The 24,327-nt window shown below is 36.5% G+C and overlaps 1 protein-coding gene across 1 annotated transcript in view; it reads left to right on the top strand.

The window, feature by feature from the left end:
• LOC114031822 (E3 ubiquitin-protein ligase MIB1) overlaps window positions 1-24,327 on the top strand; it is a 144,243-nt gene that overhangs the window by 58,705 nt on the left and 61,211 nt on the right. Inside the window, exons 11-12 of the mRNA XM_027846954.1 lie at window positions 9,306-9,503; window positions 16,880-17,031. Of these exons, the coding sequence (XP_027702755.1) occupies window positions 9,306-9,503; window positions 16,880-17,031 (350 nt within the window). The remainder of the gene's footprint in view (window positions 1-9,305; window positions 9,504-16,879; window positions 17,032-24,327) is intronic.

Raw genomic sequence — 24,327 nt, 5'->3', positions numbered from 1 at the left:
AGATTGAAGGTAGTGTATATCAAATATCTTATCCTTCTAATTTATTACAACTTTAGCTAAGTTTATCTCTAGAAATTTTTTATCCAGATATGACTTCTGCTTAATGTGATGAGGAAGAGAATAACTTTGTTTTTGTCGTTATCACTTTTCTTCCTGCTAAAATCGTATTGACCTGTGTTGGCATATCTTCTTTAGGCTCATTTAGGAATGAGTCATCTTTTTCTTTATTGTCTGGTATAGTTTAGGTTATTTCAACACCTTGTTTAAAGAGCAGTATCATTTAACTAAGTGGGTTCCTTTGCTGAAGCTTTACTTTTTGAATGTGAAACTGTTGTGTAATGTTAATAATGAAAAATCAATCTATAGTGTCCTAAAAGTGGGAAAGCACATCACACTTCTTGCAGGTTTTGTGGTCATCTTTAGCTAAAAAAAAGTCACCTTTTTTTTTTTTTCTGAGGGTTTATAATGGTGGTGATTTAAGATTTAAGGTTCTAGTCCCGCAAACATTGATTGCCTTGAATTGGGAGATATTGCTTCAGTTGCTTCATATTGTGCCATTGTAATACTATTTATTATTTTTTGATAGTTGCACATACAGTGTACGTTTGCTTTAGTAATATTCATCTTTTTCTTTTTTCATTAATCAAAATCACTAGATTTTTTTATGGTGATTGTAAAGATATTTAAAATAACTTCAGTTTTAACTAAGAGGAGAAGGATTACATAATTTTATTTCATTTTGATCTGGGATGTGAGGTAAGAATCTTTATAGACAAGACTCCATTATAATTTGAGTAGTTTCAAAGTAGATAAAAAACCTTGTTGTTTCAACTAATAATATAAAAGGCAGTAAAGCTGAGTTCCTTTTATGCTTAATTTTTTTTAAAGAATAAAAAAGGTTAATTGTCTGATTTTGAATTATGTTATTAAGACTGGCAGCATGTAGGCTTTTGATAAATTTGTATATGCTGCCAGGATTGGAGTTTTTGAATGATGTGGGTGATGGCACCTGATGTGCTTTGCTTTTATTTAACTGAACAGAAAACAACAAGGGGCTGAGGTGTATCCTGTGGTTTTGAACATAAAGAGAATAGTTGTCATAATTCTTTAAAAATGGGTCCTTTTTAGGGGGTAGCTGGGTGGTGCAGTGGATAGAGCACCAGCCCTGCAGTCAGAAGGACCTGACTTCAAATGTGGCCTCAGACTTTTGACACTTACTAGCTGTGTGACCCTGGGCAAGTCATTTAACCCCATTGCGTGGGGCTCCCTGCCAAAAAAAAAAGGGGGGGTTTGTTTTTTTTTAATGGAGTCTCAAATACAGACTGAATTGCTTAGCTACTATTAAAGCAAAGAGAATGACTGGGAGTAAAGTTACTCTATGAGAAATGGTATAGAATAATATCTCACTGTAGGAAATCTGAAGTTACTAGGAGAGAAATGGAATGTATGGCACAGTCTTAAGGTTGGTCCCTCTTTAGTATTTTCAGTTATTTTTTTTTCTTTGAAAATAGACTAGAGGCAATAGAACAGATATGACACAAAAACGAAAAATATTTATGAATATGATTAAAAAAATCTAAAATATTCTTTAATAGCAAATTTTTAAAAAGCAACGAATTTTCACCAGAACAGATAGTTCCATGCTATTAAAAACGTTTTTCTTTGTCTAGGTATGAGCATTATTTTTTTTAACCATTAATCAAACAACATTATAACTTTTTCATTTTGTGAAAAATATAAATTTTTGCATTTTTATAATTCCAATAAACTTGGTAAGTCTGTTAACAGTTCATTCCTTTTTACATTGTAAGAAGTGACATCAGCAACACAATAAAAAATATCTTGAGATTTTGTCTACCTTTTGATTTATTAATTTAGTCACCTAGGTTGATAGCCTTGGATCTGTCTTTAACTCTTTCCTTTCTTGCTGTTTTGTTTTTATTTTGTTTCTCCATTTTGTCTTTATGATTAGCATTGGGGCCTAGCGTGTATGGTAGGCACTGAATAAATGTTTGCTCTTTGCTGAATTAAGTATCTAACCTTTAACCTTTTAGATTTTCCATATAATATTGGTTACCATTTAAAATTTTTAATTTGGTTTGGGAAATATTAGTAAACCAAATAATTTGGTAAATTTAAAATTTTGAGGGGTCAGTTATAGAATGATTATTCTTTGCTGTTTCTCTTTAGGGAAAATTCAAAGATCTATACTGAGAAATTGTTTGTGTCTTGGTATTTACCTTTCCTTTTCAGTACAGTAAGATTTCATATTATTTTCCTTTTAATATATAGGTTAAAACTGTTGTGGAGACTGTGAAAAGATAGCTTAGCTGTATAAGTATACTAATTTTAGGCCCATCAAATTGTCGATATGCCTCATAACAAATGAAAGTAGTACTAACCATGATACACAGTGAGATGGGACAAAAGCACATCATTTTAGCCTTTAAAAAAACCTTCAGCTAGGTTCTAACCAAGTGCTATTTAGGACACAAAACTGAGTTGCTATAAAAGTGTTGCAGTTATATGCATACTGATGTAGAATTTAATTCCAGAAACACATTTTATTGTATAGTTCCTGATCATGGGTCTATAGACTTTGAGCTAGAAGGGATGTTGGAGATGAGTCTAATCTCCTTCTATTCCTGTTGAGGAAACAGGCTCAAGAGAAGTGACTTGATCAGGGTCCCTCAAGTAGCAGTTGTGTGGCCTGAATCCAAGTGCTCTGTAAATCCTGCACATCACAGTGTAGACTAACCCTGGGGCTTTTTCTCATGGGCCTAAGAGACTAGGTAGGAATCTATATAACAGTAGTGTAAAAACTAAGCAAACTTATGGTATTATGGTACCTTAAGGTTTTCAGAATGCTTTTGCTCTTGTAACAGCCCTATAAGGGAGATATGGAAAGTATTATTTTCATTTTATAGAAGAGAAAACAGGCTCAGAGAGATTGTAATTTCCTCAAAGTTATATAATCAGTAAGTATAGTGAGTGTCAGGGCCAGGATTCAAACCTGGGTTTCTCCTGACTTTTTTCACCACCCTTTCCTATTGTAATATTACCTCACATTTATCAGTTTTAAGTTTACAAATGTCTGTCCAGAACACCATGTTTACCTTTCATCTTACGTAAGTTACTATAAAACAAAATAGTAATGATAATTATATAAGAGAAGACCAGGCTAAATTTGGTATGATATTTCAGGTGGGAAAAGGCCATTAGTGATCAGCTAGAGGGTATGAGGAAGGCTTCCTTGAGAAGGGTTGGATTCTATTTACGCAAAGGGTGCAAAAGATTTGGACTAAAACAGGAGTTTTGATTTGTCAGCTAGTTGGTCATTGGTGAACCATGGGACAGAAGGACAGATTACTATTGGCTGGGGGATTGGAAGTTTGATTGCAGTGGGGTTAAGTAGAGGTTGAATGATGAGAAAGTGAAGGAAATAGTTTTAACTGGCTTGTTTAAGAACTTTGGCAGGGAAGGGAAGGAATTAGATGGGTCAGTCAGTGAATGAAGGAGGAAGGAACAACAGATGATTTTGAGAATTAGAGGTGGGATTTTTTTTTTTTTTGCATGTTTGTAGGCATGTTGTAAGGAGTCAGTGGAGATGAAGAGACTGGACGAGATAAATAATAACTGTTGGAACAAAGTCTTTAAAGAGAATAGCACAGAATGGAATCGATGGCACAAGTATACATACTCTTAGCAGGAACATTGGCACTTCTTCCTCTCAGCTAGAGGAGACCTCTGCTGAGTGGCCTCAGACTTGTGAAAGTAGGAGACAAAAACATCTGTTGAATGTGTAGAGTGTGAGGATTGCATTTTTAGAGGCAGGGAGAAATATGGGTATAACAGAAGGATTTCTGAGATGGAATGAGAGTCCAAGATTATTGTATTGGATCTGCAACTCATCTAGAGAGGTAGTGTATAGTGTGAGAATGCAAAAAAAGTTTAAGAAGATTTTAAATAAATTTTTGAATACTAGATGATGGGAACTTAGGATGTTGGGGCTATATCCCCAGTTTCTTGAGGGTGACCCCTTAGAAGGCAATTATTGTTTTTTCTTCCATGTTGTCCTGTGAGCTAATACTGAACTTTATTTTTACACCTGGAGAATTTGAAGTGACTACTCAGGAGAGCAATAGAAATTATAAAAGGTTTGGGAAGAAGTAAAGTAGGGTAAGGCTGTCTCTCTAACTCAGAGGAGCTAGAAAAAGGAACTTAGTTGCAGTCTTTTAGCACTTTACAAATAATATTGCATCCTCACAACAACACTGGGAGGTCCTGTTGTTATCCCCATTTTTCAGATGAGGAAACTGAAGCACGGGTTAAATGACTTGCCCAGGATCTCACAGCTAGTAAGTACTGAGGCCAGATTTGAACTTAGGTCTTCTTGACTTCAGGCCCAGCACCCTGTCTATTGTACCACCTAGCTCCCTATGCTAAATTAAATATTTCAATCTTCAGTCAGTTAGCGGTCTTTATGAAGCATTTACTCTGTGTCAGGCATTTTGCTGGGCATTGCACTAAGAATGCAAACAACAAAATACCTACTTGCCAAGGAGCTTATCTTCTAATGGGGACATAAAAAGTACATATGTAAATAAAAATCAATATAAAGTTAACATACAAACTTAAACAAGGTTGTTAAGTACAAGGTAGTTTGTGAGGGTGGGTGTTAGCATTAGGGGCAATAAGAAAGGCTATTTCTTAAAAGAAGAGCAGTGCTGGGTGGAACCAAGATGGTGGAGTAAAAGCAGTGACTTGCTTGAGTTCTCCCCCAAACCCCTCCAAATACCAATAAAAAAAATGGCTTTAAACAAATTCTAAAGCAGCAGAACCCACAAAAAGACAGAAACAAATTTCTAGCCCAAGACAACCTGGATGGTTGATCAGAAAAGTATATCATGCTGGGCTGGGAGAGGAGTGCAGAACGGCGTGGGCGCGCAGGCCGCAGCGACCCTGGAGCAGGCCTCAGAGGACTGAATCGCGGACAGCTGTGGCGGTTTTCAGACTTCTCAACCCATGAATGCCAAAGACAACTTAGGAGGTCAGTGGGAAAAGTCTGTTTCTGCGGCGAGAGAGAGAAGAGCAGGGTCCTAGCCCCAGTTCCCGAGAGGAAATCCTCCTCACAGTTCCAAGATAGAAAAGAGTGTTTGTGGTCACTCATAGACCAGAGCACAAGCCAGGAAAAGAGTAAACATCTCGCCTCTTATCGTACCACCTTGGAAGAACTGAAAATTTACAGGTTCCTAGAAGTACCTCTGAAAACAGCTGTACAAACCCCCAAAGCTTGGAACAGTACATTCTCCACATTGGAAGCAGACCTCTACCTTAATAAAAGGTTTATAACTCAAGTAATTGGCTGGGATCATGAGCAAACCTCGCAAGAAGTGTCAGACCATAGAATCTTTTTTTGGTAACAAAGAAGATCGAAACATACAACCAGAAGAAGACAACAAAGTCAAAGCTCCTATATCCAAAGCCTCCAAGAAAAATATGAATCAGTCCAAGGCCTTGGAAGAGCTCAAAAAGGATTTTGAGAAGCAAGTAAGAGAAGTAGAGGAAAAATTGGGAAGAGAAATGAGAGTGATACAAGAAAATCATGAAAAACAAGTCAACAGCTTGCTAAAGGAGACCCAAAAAAATACTGAAGAAAATAACACCTTAAAAAATAGCCTAACCCAAATGGCAAAAGAAGTACAAAAAGCCAATGAGGAGAAGAATGCCCTAAAAAGCAAAATTGGCCAAATGGAAAAGTAAGTCCAAAAGCTTACTGAAGAAAATACTTCCTTAAAAATTAGAATAGAGCAATTGGAAGCTAGTGACTTTATGAGAAATCAAGACACTGTAAAATAAATCTAAAAGAATGAAAAATTAGAAAACAATGTGAAATATCGCATTGGAAAAACAACAGACCTGGAAAATAGATCCAGGAGAGAGAATTTAAAAATTATTGGACTATCTGAAAGCCATGATCAAAAACAGAGCCTAGACATCATCCTTTAAGAAATTATCAGGGGCAACTAGATGGCGCAGTGGATAGAGCACTGACCCTGGAGTCTGGGGGACCTGAGTTCAACTTTGGCCTCAGGCATATGATACTCACTAGCTGTGTGACCCTGGGCGCTTAACCTCAATTGCCTTGCAAAAAAAAAAAAAAAAACCGGAGAAGAAAATAGCAAACCATTCCAATATTTTGGGACAGCTAGGTGGCGCGATGGATAGAGCACCGGCCCTGAAGTTAGGAGGACCTGAGTTCAAATCCGGCCTCAGACCAAACACTTGACACTTACTAGCTGTGTGACCCTGGGCAAGTCACTTAACCCCAATTGCCCAAAAACAAAAACCAAACCAAAAAAGAAATTATCAAGGAAAACTGCCCTAATATTTTAGAACCAGAGGGCAAAATAGAAATTGAAAGAATCTACCGATCTCCTCCTGAAAGAGATCCCCAAAGGAAAACTCCTAGGAATATTGTAGCCAAATTCCAGAGTTCCCAGGTCAAGGAGAAAATATTACAAGCAGCCAGAAAGAAACAATTCAAATATTGTAGAAACACAATCAGGATAACACAAGAGTTAGCAGCTTCTACATTAAGGGACCAGAGGGCAGGGAATAGAATATTCCGGCAGGCAAAGGAGATAGAATTACAACCAAGAATCATCTACCCAGCAAAACTGAGTATAATCCTTCAGGGGAGAAAATGGTCATTCATTGAAATAGAGGACTTTCAAGCATTCTTGATGAAAAGACCAGAGCTGAATAGAAAATTTGACTTTCAAATATAAGACTCAAGTAGAACATGAAGAGGTAAACAGGAAAGACGAATGATGAGAGACTTATTAAGGTTGAACTGTTTACATTCCTGCATGGAAAGATGTTATTTATAACTCATGAGACCTTTGTCAGTATTAGGGTAGTTGGAGGGAAAAATTATATGTAGGTATATATAGAGAGAGAGATAGATATAGATAGATAGAGGGCACAGGCTGAGTTGAAGATGAAGGGGTCATATCTAGAGAATAAAATTAAGGGATGAGAGTGGATTATACTGGGAGAAGGAGAAAGGGAGAGATAGAATGGGGTAAATTATCTCACAAAAAAAAAACAGAAAAGAAAAGGCTCTTACAGTGGAGGGGAAATGGGGGAAGGTGAGAGGGAATGAGTGAATCTTATTCTCATAGGATTTGGCATAAGGAGGGAATAACATACACACTCAACTGGGTATGGCAATCTGTCTTACCCTACAGGAAAATAGGGGGAGAAAGGGACAAGAGAACAGGGGGATGATAGAGAGGAGGGCAGATTGGGGAAGGGGGTAATCAGAAGCAAATACTTCTGAGGAGGGACAGGGCCAAAAGAAAGAATAGAATAAATGAGGGGGTGGGATACGATTAAGGGAAACAGAGTTAGTTTTTCACAACATGACTGCTACCGAAGTGTTTTGCACAACTGTACATGTATAACCCATATTGAGTTGTTTGCCTTATCAATGAGGGTGGGTGGGGAGGGAGGACGGGAGAAAATTTGGAACCCAAAGTTTTAAAAACACGTTTAAAAAAATGTTTTCACATGCAACTGGGAAATAAGAAATACAGGAAATGGGGTACAGAAATCTATCCTGCCCTACAGGAAAATAGAAGGGGAAAGGGATAAGAGAAGGGGGGGAGAGATAGAAGGGAGGGCAGACCAGGGAAAGGGATATTTAGAATGTATGCCATCTTGGGGTGGGGGAAGGGGCGAGATGGGGTGAAAATTTGGAACTCAAAATCTTGTGGAGGTAAATGTTGAAAACTAAAAATAAATTTTAAAAAATGAAAGGAGATGTTTAAAAAAAAAAAGCAGTACTGTGAGGCAGAGGTGAGAAGGGAGTGTATTCCAGGCGTTTGGCATGGCTAGTGCAAAAGCAAAGAGAGACGGAGTGTTGCGTGTGTAGAGTCGGAAAAAGCCAATTTGACTGGATTGAGTAATGTGATAGGGAGGAGTAATGTCTATTGAGACTGGAAAAATAGATTGAGACCAAGTTGTGAGGGGTCTTAAAAGCTAAACAAAGGAGTTTATATTTGATTCTAGAGGCAATAGGAAGCCAGTGGTATTGGTTGAGGAGGGGAGTGATAGTGAAATCTGTGCTTAAGGAGAATGCTAGGATGGTCTGAGTGGACAGAGACTTGAGGTAGGGAGACCGGTTAAAAGACTGTTGCAATAAACTAGGCAAGAGGTGATGAGAGGACTTGAACTAAGGGGGTAGCTGTATGAGCAGAGGGAACAGGTAAGATGATAGATACGTCCTGGGGAGGTAGAGAAACAGCAAGATTTTGTAACTGAATGGATGCATGGGCTGAAGGGAGAGTCAAGAGTCCAGAAAAATGCTTGGTTACTGTTTGTTATTGGGTGATCTGACTTGGTAAAGCCTTATGTCTTGGGGGTGGAAAGAAAGAATACTCTCGTTAGACAGGTGTAAAGATTGAAGAAATGCTTTAAAGAAAGTATAAAGCTATATGCCTCAGTATTTGTTGTTGAAATTTGTGACATAGGAATATAAATGCACTGTGCTGGAAATGTCTCTCTTCATCCATATCAAACAAGGAAACTGAGGCTTCTCTTTGGCATGTATTTTGTCATTTATGCTTTCCTTGTAAGTGATCTATTCTAAGGTAGAAAAATTCAGTCTTACAAATAGATACATTGGGCTTGGCAAGTTCATTGTAGAATGATTCTACTTTACAAAAGGATTCATTGGATTTTTTAAGTTTCTGTACTATACTTTAAAATTTTAAAATTTTAAATTTTAAATCAAGCTCTTTGTTATTTAATATGAGGTATTCATGTTTTTCAACTGAAATTGTATGATAGATGGTATGGTATTTAGTGCTTTTAAAAGGTTTTTTTTTTTTTAAATGCCTTTTATCACTTCAACTCTTTGTGCAATAATGGTCATTTTTTCCTGAATGTATCTAAAATCATTAGGACAGCATTTTAAAACATGATTCATTGGGGGTTTTGCTATGACATGATATCAAGACTTATATCCTAAAATGCCTAAAGTAGGAAGGAAAAATAAGGCATTGTTTTTATGCTTTATAAAAAAAGATGTAGTCTTTTACTGTAAACATACAGTGTCTGGCTCTAGTCACCCTTTTATATTTGAAATTTAATTATCAAAGTTAGAATCCAGTTTAGGACATGAGGACACTTCATTTTCATTTACAAGCTATTATTGGCTTACTCTTTAGCAAATTTTAGTTATTTTGCTCTGTAAAAATGTTTGCCTAATGCAAAAGTATTTATTTTTTAATGTTTAGGATAAAGATGGAGATAGAGCTGTTCACCATGCAGCTTTTGGAGATGAAGGTGCTGTCATAGAAGTGCTACACAGAGGTAGTGCAGATCTGAATGCTCGAAATAAACGCAGACAGACTCCACTTCATATTGCTGTGAATAAAGGTCACCTTCAAGTTGTGAAGACGTTACTGGACTTTGGCTGTCATCCAAGTCTTCAGGTAAAATGGGTTTTGAAACATTTCCTTAGATATAGTTAAGATCTTCATAAAGTGATTATCTTAGATTTTAGTAGTAAATGATCTATTCTGTTCTTATAAGATTTCTCTCTATAAAGCTTTAAAAAGTGTGAAATGGAAAATATTGAGGAATACATACTAAAATTGGCAAATAGTTTGTCTTAGAATATAGTATTTCTCTGTCTTAGAATATAGTGTTTCTCTTAGGATATATTAGCAGAAGGTATAGAGTAGGTTTGCTGAGAATTTTTGAAAATTATTTAAAACCTTGCATCTTTTATCAGCCCCACTTCTTATTTCAATTAGTAATGTGATTTATGAAAATGAATTCAGGATCTCTCAGCACTTGGATCTTTCTTCATGGTGGAGTACAGTATATGCCTCTCTCATTGCCTTCCCATAGTACCCAGAGTATAAAGGTTTTTGGTCCAGCAACCTAATTATTCTCTGTCATGTCTGGCTGCTACCAACTGTGGTTTTGAGATGTCTTAGTCCTTGTGCTACTATGACAATGCATAGGAACTTCCCAGGGATTAAAGTTCATTCTCTTGTGTTTAGAAAAAGGAAAAAGGTAAAAACCATTTGTTAGCTGTCTTTTTATAGCTCTTTTATCAAAGGATGGCCCCCAACCTAGCAGGTTGAGCGATGGATTCTTTCCGAATCACTAAGACCCGCTGAGGACCAGTGAACATGTCTGTATCCTCCAATTGGTGATGCATTAAAAATCCCAAATAAAAACTCACTCCCTGTAAGCACATCAAATTGATCAGTGAACTGTCCTGATCAACCTACTTGTATTTAGGTTTTTCTTATAAAATCACTTCAGCTGTTGGTTGTTCTTGTTATAGCATCATACCCTCTGCTCATTGTTTACATAGTAGGAATTTATCCGTCTGAGGAGAAATGACTAGTAAGAATTAATTTTCCTTCTGATTCTTTTCTCATTTTCAGTGAACCTTTTTGTATTTTTACTGCCTTTTTCAGATTCAGACCTTAACTAAAATTCATATTCTTCTTATAAAATGCATAAGCTTCATTCCTTTGACTTTTATTTCTAGCTATAACTAAAATTGTCAAATTGGCAGTTCTAGTTTGGTTCTTGTTTACTATTTCTTTGGTAAGCAAATGGAAAAGAAAATCAGTTTTTTGGACTATCTTATGTCATAAGGATTTATCCTATGTTGTTTTGTTGTTGTTATTGCTATTTTTTAAAGAGAAGGGGAAAGAAATAAGCATTTATAGAGAGCCTACTTTGTGCCAAGCACAGTGTTGAATGTTTCACGAATACCATGTGAAGTAGGTGGTTTTATTATCTTCATTTTACAGCTGAGGAAACTGGGGTAAACAAAGATTAAGTGGCTTGCCGAGGGCCAGGCAACTAGTATGTAAAGCCAGATTTGAACTGAAGTCTTCCTGATTCCCAGCAATATATATGCACTGCACCACCTACCTGCGTGCCTCAGAGGGTTCATCTTAATTTGTCAAACTTCAGAGATCATTTAATGGAGGGGTTCAGTTTTCTGCTCCCGAAATGTCAAATACCAATTATACACATAATATTATAACTCTGAACACTTGCAATAATAATAATAGCTAATTTATATTGAGCTTTAGGATTTATAAAACTCTTTACAAATATTATTTCATTTGTTCCTTACAACAGCTCTGTAAGGTAGTTGCTGTTGTTATCCATATTTTACAAATGAGGAAATTAAAACCCCAGGATGATATAGCTAGTAAGTTGGTGAAGCAGAATTTGAACTTAGATCTTGCAGACTCCAAGTCCAGCACTCTAATTAGCTATTCAAAGTATTTTCCTTTTCCTAGTAACCTTGAATTTCTCTGGGAGTGAGGCAGGACAGGGATAGAAGAAAGGAAGAATGTGAGTCACTAGAATGAGTAGGGCTTGAATAAACAATATTATTTAAAGGATCTTGCCTGGGTACATGGTCTGGTTCCATCACCAGTGTTAGCTGATCACATCAGTCTGAGACCCTGCTTGTTGCCCCCTTGAACCACCAGACTACATTGTAGCAATACCAAGGAGGTAATCGTAGCTAGTAAGAAAAACTATTTTTGTGTTCCTAAGTTTGCCATAGAAGTTTTCTGCTGGGTATTGCTATGTCATGGCCCTCAGGAGCTCACTGTTCATTTTTCTGGGGAATAACAGAGCCTCAACCCCAAAAACCTTGTTCCACAGTGCCTAGGGGCCACCTGTTACGTCCCATGTCTCTGGTATAGGAGAGCAAGGTGATTGTAAGAGAAAGGGAGAGGTTGGTGAGGAATATGTGCTATGACATGCTGTGACATCATTGGTGAAGGTATTTTCTTCCACTGTTAAAACTTTTTTTTTTTTAAAGGCAGTTGGGGTTAAGTCACTTGCCCAAGGTCACACAGGTGATAAGTGTCAAGTGTTTGGTCAGAGGCCGCATTTGAACTCAGGTCCTCCTGACTTAAGGGCCAGTGCTCCATCCTACCTGTGGCGCTATCGCCACCTACCTGCCCCCACTGATAAAACATTTAACCATTCTTTACTTATTCTATAGGTTCTTGTTTTTCCATAAATAACAGCTGACATTTATGTAACTTTTTCAGGTCTACAAAATAGTTTACGTACACCATTTTCTCACTGAATCTTCACAACAACCGTATGAGGTGGGCATTAAGGGTGCTATTATCACCATCTTACCAAGGAAGAATAAAAGATTGATCTACCTTCCTTTCTAGTGTGTGTGTGTGTGTGTGTGTGTGTGTGATTGATTATGTAAATAATCACCTATTGGCTTTTCTACCTGATAAAAGAATGTGTCTTAAGCTTGATGAATTCAGATGAACCTCCTTCAAGAAAAACTGGAATATAGGTATCTATACATCTATACGTATGGATTGACCCTATGATTTCATTGGTATAGGGAAACCCCTGGTGAGAAGACTCCTTTACCAATGTAAGTCAGCACCTTCTCTGCCACTTATAGTCTTTGAAAGTTGTTTGGAGGCACATGCACCTCCATTAACTTTTTAGTAAACTCTTATCCTGTATGTCTGACCATGAGAGAATGCATGCATTTCCTCACAGACAGCTGGCCCAGAACTTTCCCAGTAGGCTTTATTCAATATTTTATCCAGTTATCTAAATGGGAGGGAAGAAAAAGCCGATTCAAGGATCAGAGAGGGTAGGCCTCTCAAATCCCTGTCCTGGAGATTGAGTAGGAACTGTAGTTGACTGACTGAGGGATTGGGAAATACCATAGAGACTCTGGAAATAACTCCTTCCACATCTCTGGTCAGGGTCATTAGAAAAGACAGTTTGTTCATGAATTCTGAAAGAAATAAGTGGTAGAGTCTGTGGCCTTGCAGTTTCTCTGGGTTCTGCCCACATGCACTTATCCTCGTACACACAAATATATTTAACTTTCCTCATATAATCAAAGTCATACCCTGCCATACACACATATACATCGAAGAACACACATGTACACACTCTTCAGATCCTGAGCTTTCTCTTGCTTCCACTATAAGCAGCCAGGGCTGAAGAAATATCTAAAGACTTTCCTTATTAATAAAGTAAAAATAAATAACACTTGAACACAACCTTCCCTGCCCACTACCCATTATCCCAGGGTTACTGAGCCCTCCCTGTCTCTCTAAGCAAACTCTTATTCAGCCCAAGGGCAGTCACCTCTCTTCAAGTGGATAATAGAGTACGTACACATTCCCCAGCGTGGATGCAGTCTTACCTAAGAGCAGTGGTTGGTACCAAAGAATTTAACCACTCTCCAGGAGTGGTTCCCATCTTCATCATAAGCTTTATCCTCCAACTTGCTGAGAAAATGGGAAGAAAAGGGGAAGGACTCAGTGGTTCCCTACCTCCAGGAAGAAGGAGAAAAATGGAAGAGACTTTATTTTCTTGACAAAGATTTTCTTTTCTGCCAGGACTCGGGGAGTGGGAGTAAAAATCGTTGTTGTCCTCAAAACACAGTTGTGAGACCTTGGGGAGAGACTGGTGGCCACTGGTATTGAGGGCAGTCAAGTCTTAGTTGGTCACACTTGAACATGCATACCAAAACCCCTTTCCCCTACTATTTAACCAGCAAAAAGGGGTGCCTGCAGGAAAGGGCTCGGAGAGAAGAGGGATTGAAGTTGAAGGAAACTTTCTGAAAAAAAGGTGCTGCAGTGGTCCTGGCTGCTGCTAGGGTAAAGCCCTGAATTTGGGGTTCATTGTGGTGTAGAGCCGGGCCCTCCCTTCTGGGCTTTGGCGACCTTTTTCCTAAGGCCTGATTTAGGTCACTGCAAGTCTCTGGCTGCTATTTTGGGCCTACAAGACTCTAACAGGGACGTGAGTAATAGATGTTTCTAAATGTCAAAAAAAGAACAAGAAGAAGAAGAAAGTTCCTTAGAGCATTAAGAGGTTAAGTGACCTTTCCAGGGTCACAGTCATTGTGTGTCAGAGGTGGTACTTGAACCCACATCATCTTGACTCCAAGGCAGACCCTATAGTCATAATCTCAGTGATTGTCTTTTATGCCACATCTTTTACATGGTCATTCTTGGCAACAACATGCTATAGTTTACCTAAGTCCACCATTGCCTTTCCTTCGACCTTTGGATTATTTGTAATTTAAATACAAATTTCAACTATTACAGTGTTCCATGCTTCAGAGCTATATTAACCTCAGGGAGAGAATATTGATATTATGTGGGACCTTTTGCATCAGTGAACAGTCTAGGATGATTAAAAATACTGAACATTTCCTAGGTTTTATCTATCCCCATTTCTGCTAATTTAAATGGTTAAATTCTGGGCCCTACTCATTGTCCATCTGCAGCTCCTGCCCAACTTTCCTATTCCTATTGATGACATCACCATTTTCCCGGTCATTATAAACATTGTTTATCTTTTTTTTTTCTGTACCCTCAATCATTTGCTAAGTCTTTAAGATTTTTCTTCCATGTTATTTTGCACCTGTCCTTTCCCTTCCATCTTCCTCCTTGTTTTACATTTTTATTACCTCTCATTTAAACTACCTTCATAGTCTGTGACCTGATCTTTCTACAGCCAACTTCTTACCCTCTCTGGTGTATTTTTTTCATGCTCCTGGAAAAATAGTTTTTCTAATACTTGGATGTGATCATTCTCAGTTATCACCTTTCTCCATATGACTGTCAGCCCCATATGTCCAGGCCTTAATCTTTTTTATTGGGTTTCGATGCTTTGTCACCAACTAACTACATGCTGTGGACACTTCTACCTAGATATCCTATCAGCAGCTCACATTAACCATGTTCAAAACAGAACTAGTTATCTTTCCACCTAAAGCTACCCATTCTTCAAATTTCTGTATTTATTTTAATCCATCCCAGTTAGGCATGTTTGTAACTGTCAAACTTGACTCTTGTCTCTCCCATGATTTCAGTGTCCAGTCAGTTGTTAAATCTTGCCAATTCTGTCTCCACAATTTGTCTTGTATTTGTCTTCTTCTCCTGTTCTAATATCACCTTTTGCCTGAACGATAGGAATAACTTGCTTTGAGTGTCTTCCCCTCCATTCTACTCTCTGCTTTCCTGAGACTTAGACCTTTTTCATGAAGCCTTCCCCTATCCCCTTGTTGTTAATGTTATCTATCTCCTGCCTTAAAATATTTTGAATTTATTTTTGTACGTACTGCATCTCTTCCAGTAGCTGCTTAAGGGGTAGGAACTGTTCTGTGTATGTCTTTGTATCTCTGTTGTCTAACAGTGTTCTATACTAGTAGGTGCTTCAATTTCATTTTAATTGAATTGAAAAATTATAGAGGCCCTCTATAATCTGTCTTGGTCTGTTTTCCCTCTGTATCTGTTGTGCCTTCCAGCTGAACTCACTACTACTCAAACTTTCTATTTGAGCTTCCCCACCAGTAAAACCAGAGGATTGGACTTGATAACCTTTAACATCTCTTCCAGCTCTAAAATTCCATGATCTGTACATTTGTGCAAGACATTTTCCACAATTCTCTCCATTGCCCTCAGTCTCTTGCCTTTGAAATTCTTCTGTCCCTTCAAGACCCAGCTCAGGTATCAATGCCAAGCCTTTCTTGTGCCTTCTAGCTAGAAGCAGTTCCTCACTTGATGCCGTGCTTTTTTTTTTTTGGCAAATTTTAAAATTTGTTTTAAACTTAAATACAAAGTGAGAAAAGGAAAAAAAAACATTGCCGTGTACACAGCAGAACATGAGAGGATTCTCATGCCATACTTTTTTGACTTCTTTTGTACTTATATTCTGATTTGTAGAATGTGTTATTTATTGTTATATTAGATGGTTGGCTTCTTTAGGCCAGGGATTATGTTGCTTTTCATCTTTTCATACTTGGAGTCTCAAACTGTGTTGACATGTAATAGAACCTTAATAAATATTCGTTGAATTGAGTATAGGTAAATACACCATTAGGATGGAGATGCCATAGTTTATATAACAAGGTCCATATAGTAGGAGAGTATACTGTACAGTGGAAAGAGCATTTGTTTTGTAGTCAGAGTACTGGGGCACCAAATTCAGCCTAATGCTTACTATACATACAAGGGTAGTGACCCTAGGCAAGTTAATAGTGCCCTCCCTTCCCTCTTCCCACCCCTTCCGCCCCCTCAGTGTCCTCACCGCTAAAATGTGGGGGTTAAATTAGGTAGCTTCTGAAGTCCCTTCCAGCTCTGGATCTGTGTGCTTTGTTAGTGTGTGGAAGAGAGAAGTGATTATAGGAGTTTTGTAGAAATTTGAGGGCTTTGGACATGACTCGAGTGTGACTGGGAATTATGCATACATATAGTAGACAAAGACATCTTTTTGTTGACTTTAGGTTGATTGTATTAGGGGTAACAGCAGACTAATCAAAGGTGAATTAATGAAGGGGTTTTAGGTCAGTGCTAGTAGGGCCTAGAGCAGGTACAAATTTGATAGAGATTTTAAAGATAGTACATACAGATAGGGGAAATACTGTTGTTGGTTGGTCCATTTTCTTATTGCTAATTTTTTTCGAGAAGACTTTTCAATTTATATTTTGCTATTGATTAAGTTGTATCACTGAAGCTTGTTTCATTTCCTCTTGATTTTTTTCATTGTTTTGCCTTTCTGCAGTATAATACTTCTAATTATGACTGCCTGTTACTTATGAAGTATGATTTTTGTGTAAGGTAAAGTGTCCATCTGGAACTTAAAAAAAAAACCCAGTTTCTACACTGTATATTAAAAATATCACATTAATAACAGATGGAATATGATCTTTTAATTTTTTTTATCAGTTTTATCTCTAATAGTCATAATATTTTGAAGTCATTAAGTACAGGGTTATAAGTTGATCTGTAACCTTTTAAAAAATTTATCTATTAAGGATTCTGAAGGTGATACACCCCTCCATGATGCGATAAGTAAAAAACGTGATGATATCCTTGCAGTCCTTCTAGAAGCTGGGGCAGATGTTACAATCACAAACAACAATGGATTTAATGCTCTACACCATGCTGCGCTACGAGGAAACCCCAGGTAAAGATGTGATATTTAACCTCTTTTTGGTTATGTTATATATTTTATTTATACGCACACATACACACACACACACGTATATATACTTGAATTTTTTTATTTATTAGGATATAGCTACTGTTAAAATAACTATAGATTACTTAAAGTGTCTACCTCAAATCTTGGTAATGGTGATTATGATACTGACTAAATTATTTGTTAAATAATCATTCATTCATTCATTCATTATGATTATACTTGTTTAATAACTTTGTTTCCTTTGTGTAACCTTTTCCTTTTGGTTGTTATACTAACAAAGCTATTGTGAAGTAAATTAAGAACATAAAAACCTGTCTATAAAAATATTTAGTGCATTTATTTAGAACAAATGTTTAATTGAAGCAAATTGCGTTTTGAATTTTATGTTTTTGTGAGATTAGTTTGCTCAGCTCTGATGGTAGCTATCATGTTTGATGTAACTGCCTAGTTCTTGTAAGTGGTAGTTAAATACTTATTGCCCCATTATCCTGAACTTTGTTTAAAGGTTACAGAGAATGTATTATAATTACATTAGATAGCTAAATTTATAACCAAATGAATGGTTACAAGAAAGGAGAGGGGAAATTGATGTGTGTTACTAGTTGACATCTCTTGTGAAGACTGCTATTAGGCAAATGTTTGCAAGTGAAACTGTTTTGGTGTGCATTTTGTTTTTTTCATTGTACCAAATGAACAGATATTAAACCACAAACCTCTTCTTTTTAAAATTTCCCCATTTCCATAAGTGTCATTGCCACTTTCTTATTTTCCCAGATCCAAAGATCCAAAGAGTCATCTTTATTTAGTCAGTTGCCAAGTCCTGTTAATTCTGACTCTGCACTATCTCCTGCACTTGTTTCCTCTCCACTCATAAGGCTACTATCCTGTTTTGGGCCCTAGTCAAGTCTTTCTTGGAGTATTGTAATAGTATCCTAATTGATCTTCCTGTTTCCAGTCTCATCCCTTTCTAATCTACATACCACATAGATGCCAGAATCTCTTGATAAACATGTTTTACTTTGTCACTAGCCTGCGCAGAAACCTTCATTAGTTTCCTGTTGACTCATGGATAAAATATAAAATCAGTGATATAGTGTGTACAACATGGAGGTTGGAGTAGCTTTATCATCATCATCATGAAAAGTGGTCTGTGGTTTGCAAAGTGATTGACAAATATTATTTCATTTTACCCTCACAGCAACCCTGGGAGATAAGTGCTATTGTTATCATCCCCATTTTACAAATGAGGAAACAGAGGCAGACAGAGGTTAAATTATTTGCCTAGAATCACATAACTAGTTAGGTGACTTCAGATCTAGCCCATGATCCACTGCACCACCAAGTTGCGTCCTTTTTGGTTGAAGTGTCTGTGTCTGAAGAGTTATTATTTTAAAAATTAATTGAAGAAATCAGTCTAAGAAGGACCTTTTTTCTCTCAAGATCCCTAGATAAGATGCCCTCTATTGTCATTCCCCCAACTCTCCATTGGAATGCAAACTCCTTGAAGGAAGACACTGTTTGTTTTTGTTTTTATGTCTCTTATATCCAACAGCATCTAAAATACTTCTTGATAAATAGTTACTGAATTGAATTAAATGCTAGGCTGAGAAATTTGAACTTAGGAGACTCCAGCATAAATTGTCAAAAGCTCTAAATTTTTGGAATTGAATTAAGTAAAGTTTTATTTTGTTGAATAAATGCAATAGTAAAAGATAAGAATGACATTGGGAAATGCTGTCTTCGGTTTCAGAGAGATTCCTCAGATGTAAAATGCCATTTCAGAAAGCTTGTTAGTGGTTTTTGAGTATATATGTTACTACATGCCTAGACCTGTTTCTCACCTCTGACATGGCAGCCACTCTGGTCATTTCCTCAGCATTTAAATTATTGCAATAACCTACTGGTTGTTTTTCCTGCCTCATATCTCTGCCTACTTCAATACATCTTTTACTCAGCTGTCAAATTGATCTTCCTAAAATGGAATTCTGACCATATCACTCCCTTATTCAGTAAACTCCAGAGGCCTCTTACTACTTCCAGGATCAAATATGAAATCCTGTGTTAGACTTTCAAAGCTTTTCATAATCTGGCCCCTTTCTATCTTTCTAGTCTTTTTGCACTTATTCCCCTTCATGTACTCTGGTATCAAAGGAATACTGTCTTCCTGGCTGTCCTTGCACACACAAGGATCTCCTAATTTTGATAGTTTTCACTATAGTTGTCTCTTTGTGCCCGGGATGCTCTCTGTCCTCATTTCTACCTCCCTTGCTTCTTTAAAGGCTCAACCAAAGCCCTACCTTTGGCTAAAAAGCCTTTCTCAGCATTCCTAAATCTTAGTGTCTTCCTGGGGTTACCCCCAATTTATGCTGGTGTATAGTAAGTGCTTAATAAATGTAAGGATTGATAATGCAGAGAAAAGACCACTCTCCTATACAAATTCTAATCCTATACAAAGGAAGAAATATTGACTTCTTCCATAGCTTTTGCCTCTTCCTAACTTTTTAGGATTTACTTCTAAGAGTTTTCAGGCATACAGCACTCTTAGCCCAACAACTACTGATGATAGATTATAGGATTGTAGAGGTCATCTAGTCCAATGCTGTCACTTGATAGATGAGGAATCTGAACCCCAGAGACATAAAGTAATTTGTCCAGAGTTGTATAGGTAATAAATCCAGTATACAAACAAACCTAGATCTTCTGTACTCTACTCCACAGTACCACACTGCTATTTTAATGACAACAAAAAAATACCTCTGCTATCTGGACTTGGCAGTGTTTCATTTGAAGAGACAGTATATATCCCTGTCTACTTTATACATTTCCTATAGTTGGCACTAATGGGTTGCTGGGAAAGGATCATGGATTGATTTGCTCATAGAGAAACAGTCCTGAATATCTGTCTGCTCTAATTCTAAGCTTGCCTCTTAACGATGCATTTTAATAAAGTCTAAGCTTCATGTCTTAAAACTTGCCATTTCTTTTCCTTACTGAACCATGAAAATAATGAGGATTGAATAAAGCCAGAGTAGGAAGAAGGATCTGTTGCTGATTTATTCTGAATTTGAAAAAATAATTGTGTATGGTCATTTCACTTAGTGTTTAGAAAATCAGATTCGTTCATTAACAAAAATTTATTAAGCACCTACTGTATGCTCAGATTGTTATTTCTAGAGTCCAGAAAATATCTGCTTACTTCATTTTGTCAGTTGGTTTTATTCCCATTCTTTGAATTTTCCATATTCATTTTTCTTACAGTGTAATGATTTTCCATTACTTCATGTACCAGTTTTTTAGCCATTCCCTAAGCAATATGTTGCTCTTAATTTTGTGATTATTAGAATTTATGCTATTTTATTTGTTTTCTTACGCTTTAAGCAAAATGTTTGTTTCCACACTAAACTTCTTGGTATTCACAAAGATTCATGATTGAAATTAACATAGTTTTTAGGAAGATACCCATTTTAAAATTTTCATTGTAATATTAAAAAAATCTTTGAAAGTTTCCAAAACTTTAAGAGTCAAAGGAATTTTAACTAGGATATCAGCCCATACCCTTTCTTGTGTTCTTTTTTTCCTTGACCTGTCAGAATATGATTACTTCCTACCTGAAATGTGATGGAATATATATTTAGCTGTTCCTCTTGAAAATGAGACATTCATAATCTGCCAACATATTTTTCTGAAGATATGGATGTCTTATCTTTTTTTAAAAAAGTATTTCTAGGTTAGCAGCCATCAGTCTGCGATGGAAATAAAATGCTTGGTGATAACATAGAACAGGGCAAACAACATACAGCCCAAGGGACAGATCTTCTACCTTTAAATACATTAAAACTGTATTTTAAAATGCAAAAACCATTCTCAGCTTTTTTGTGCTGTATAGAGAAACAAGCTGTGGACCAAATTGACCTTAGTTTGCCAACCCCTGCCATGGATTATATTCAGACAGGCCTTAGTAATAATAATAATAGCAATAAACATTATTTTTAAATGGCTAGCATGTATATAGTGTTTTAAGGTTTGCAAAAATGTTTTACATATGTTATCAGATTCTTGCAACCCTGGTAGTCCTTTTACAAATGAAGAAACTGAGCCTGAAAGAAGTTAAATGGATTGTTCAGTGTCTGAGGTGGAATTTGGATTCCGGTTTTCTTGATCTAAGTCTATTGCAATCTTTGTTATTTGTCTGGTAGTTAGCAAGTAAGCAGCTTACCACCTAATAGCAAGATAATTTTGTTTTTTGTTGCAAACTCATTCCTTATATTACTTTGGGAAAGAAAAATAGGAATTTTGAATTGGATAGGTACTGAGCAGTTTGCTTCATATGTTGACATTTTAAAATATTCTGGATAATGTAGGAATTACACATAGCTATTTAGAAACTTGGATAAAAATTGTATAGAAAATTACTTTTTTTTTAAAACCAGATGTATGATTTCATTAGTGTAGGGAACTAATGATAAGGAAACTACCTGTACCGGTTTGGATTGGCACCTGCCTTACCAAACTCTAGAGAATCTCCTGGGTCGTTTAGAAGTTGTGACTTGTCCAGATCATATGTTGGCAGTATGTATCAGAAGAGCTTAGGGTCTCTGACTCTGAAGCCAACTCTTTATTTACTATGTCATGACTGCCTCTTTTTCCTTATTTTTTTCTTTTCTTCTCTTTAACATTCTTTTTAAAAAGTTTGAGTTCCAAATTCTTTCCCTCCCTTCAGCCTCTCCTCCACCTATTAAGAAGGCAAGCAATATGCTATCAATTATACCTGTCTTTCATTATTTTAATCTGCTATTTATTAAGATTCTTTTTCTCTGTGTATCTCCCCCTGCCTTTAAAAAAAAAAAAATCAGGTGTTTCAGTCCTAAAGGTAAATGACGTTACCAGTGGTTTCTTCATTTGTCAGATTGGAATCTAGCCAAGAATTCTTAATAGTCACCAAAAGATGCATGTTAAGACTTAGCTGAATTGCCAACCAAACTTACAGGCATTCTCTTTCCTGTCTCCACAAAGTTATTGTTTTTATTTAACTTTTTTTATTGCTAGTAATGGATCTACTAAAGAGTGAATGTAATTATTTTTATAATAATTTAGCTGTAGGAACTTGAGTCTTAAACTTGAATCTTCTTTATGTTAAAGGCTTTTTTTTCTCCTTAAATAGTCTGTCTCACTAGGGGCTTTACTGATGTTTCGTACATTTATGATCTATAAGCAGCTTAGCTAGCATTAGAAAAATACCTGAGAAAGGAAATGCAACTGATAGCCTATTCTTATTTGATACCTGCTTTCGTTTATGTGTAGATATGCCATTCAGATGTGAGCCTTTGAAAACGTTATTTTGCTGTTTGTTCACCTAACTCAGAGCACTCTGAGCTGTCTATCTTGTAAACAAAAGCATGGCATTCAGATAGGCCTGTTTTCATCAGCTATGAATTGAAGAGGCCTTGTAAACTGAGGGCAATGCCAAATTAGTCACATGTCCTTCACATCTTCCATTTTTGCCAGTGTTTTTCACTACAAAGTGATGGGAATAGATAAATGAAAAAGTTATGTGAGCATCTGGATGCTGCCTACTTTTTACTAACCTTCATTAATCTTTGAAATACTTGCCTCCATTTATCAAATAGTTGTTACCCAGAGTTTTTATACAAGAGAGTGGCAAAGTTGGATGGACTAGAGAGCACTTAGAATTTATATCCTTTTTTAAGAGATTCCTTCTTGCTTAGAGTGAGATTCAGGGTCTTTTTGTGAAAGAGAAAAGCGGAAAATTTGTAAATGATTAAAAATTTATATTTATAGCCTTTCCTTTCCCATCACACATGGAACTTAAGTACCTTTGTACCAGGGGAAGGACTACACAAACTACTGAACAGGGTTGTGGGGTGGTATGGTGGTAAGCAGGATTGGCAGGAGTGAATAGAAAGATGTTTGGAAGAAACTTAATAGCCCTTTGTCCCTTTAGGCAAAGGGAAGCTGAGATAATGAGATTCAGTTGGACTGGAGTAGTTGAATAAGGATTCACTAGTTTTCCGCTTCCTTCTTTCCTCCCAGCTTTAAGTAGCTTGCTGCTCTACTCTTAATTTAGTCCTTCGACTGTCTGGAGAGGGACATGTTATGTTGTGTTTAGAGGAATCTCTGCTACTTTCAGTCACTGGTATTTCAAAATAGAAATAATTGTTAGGGGAGAGTTATGTAGGTAAAACAATTTTCTGTATTTTTCTTTGTAAAATGTGTTTATTGAAATAGGTAATGGTTTGAAAGTGATTGTTTTCAAAACTATCTTTGGAAAAAGAAATTTGTGGTTATTCCTAGAACCATATATGTACTTGAAATTGGGATGAAGTGCATACTTATCAGTTTGGACAGTAGTAAATCTTATAAATTATTTGCATTTTATAGTTGATTAGAATATTTTGGAGGTCTTAAATAATCCAATCTAACCTCATCTTATGGAGAAAGATACATTCACCCTAAGGAGTGAGCAATTTTTCCAAGATCACAAAGCTAAAGCTGGGGCTAGGAACCAGGACTAAATGACTCCTACTCCTGTGTTTTTTCTAGTCTACTACAGTTCGTAACTAGGTATGCTGTGTTCTAAGTGCCTCTTTCCCTCCCCTTTCCTCACACTCCAAGTTGAATCAAGGTGAATTTTAACTGGGGTGAATAATGTCAGAATTCTCAGATTAATGCTAAGTAGTCTATGAGAAATTTTGTTTAACCTCTTCTCTAGGCAACCCTTTAAGATTATGTTACTGAGAATGTGCCAATCTGAATTGAGAAGAGTTAATAATGATAAGAACTCATCAAAGAGTTCCGTGTAACAATGAAATCATAGGTCCAGTTCCAATCATCATGTAATACAACCTTTTTTCTCTATATAATTTGGTATTAAATATATAATTTGTTTCAGACTCAACTATACGTAATGATGAATAGTGGTTTAGTGTGCCTGTAGATTTTTAGGTTGCTCTGTCATAGAAAAGAAGTTTAGTTTTTCTATTATGAAGTATGCCTTCATTTCATTACCATTTATCATCTTAGGGGAAATAAATTTAATGTCAAGAAACATGAAATAAATAAGTAAAAGGCTATATTTGAGAAACTTAACAGTCAACATTTATTTTTCATAAAAAAATTTTAATAAACATGTTTGACTAACATAAAAATCATTCTTTACAAGCATTCTTAACAGAAACATTATACCTTAAAATAGTTTGATAAAATATAAAATTCAAATGTTACTGTAAATATCTGTACTGTATTTAATCATCTTCTGAA

This window comes from Vombatus ursinus, unplaced genomic scaffold (genome assembly GCF_900497805.2).
Source record: "Vombatus ursinus unplaced genomic scaffold, bare-nosed wombat genome assembly UNPS02015255.1, whole genome shotgun sequence".
In the NCBI taxonomy this organism is placed as follows: Eukaryota; Metazoa; Chordata; class Mammalia; order Diprotodontia; family Vombatidae; genus Vombatus; species Vombatus ursinus.
The sequence above is the reverse complement of the archived record's forward strand: the minus strand, read 5'-3'. Positions and strand labels throughout refer to the sequence as shown.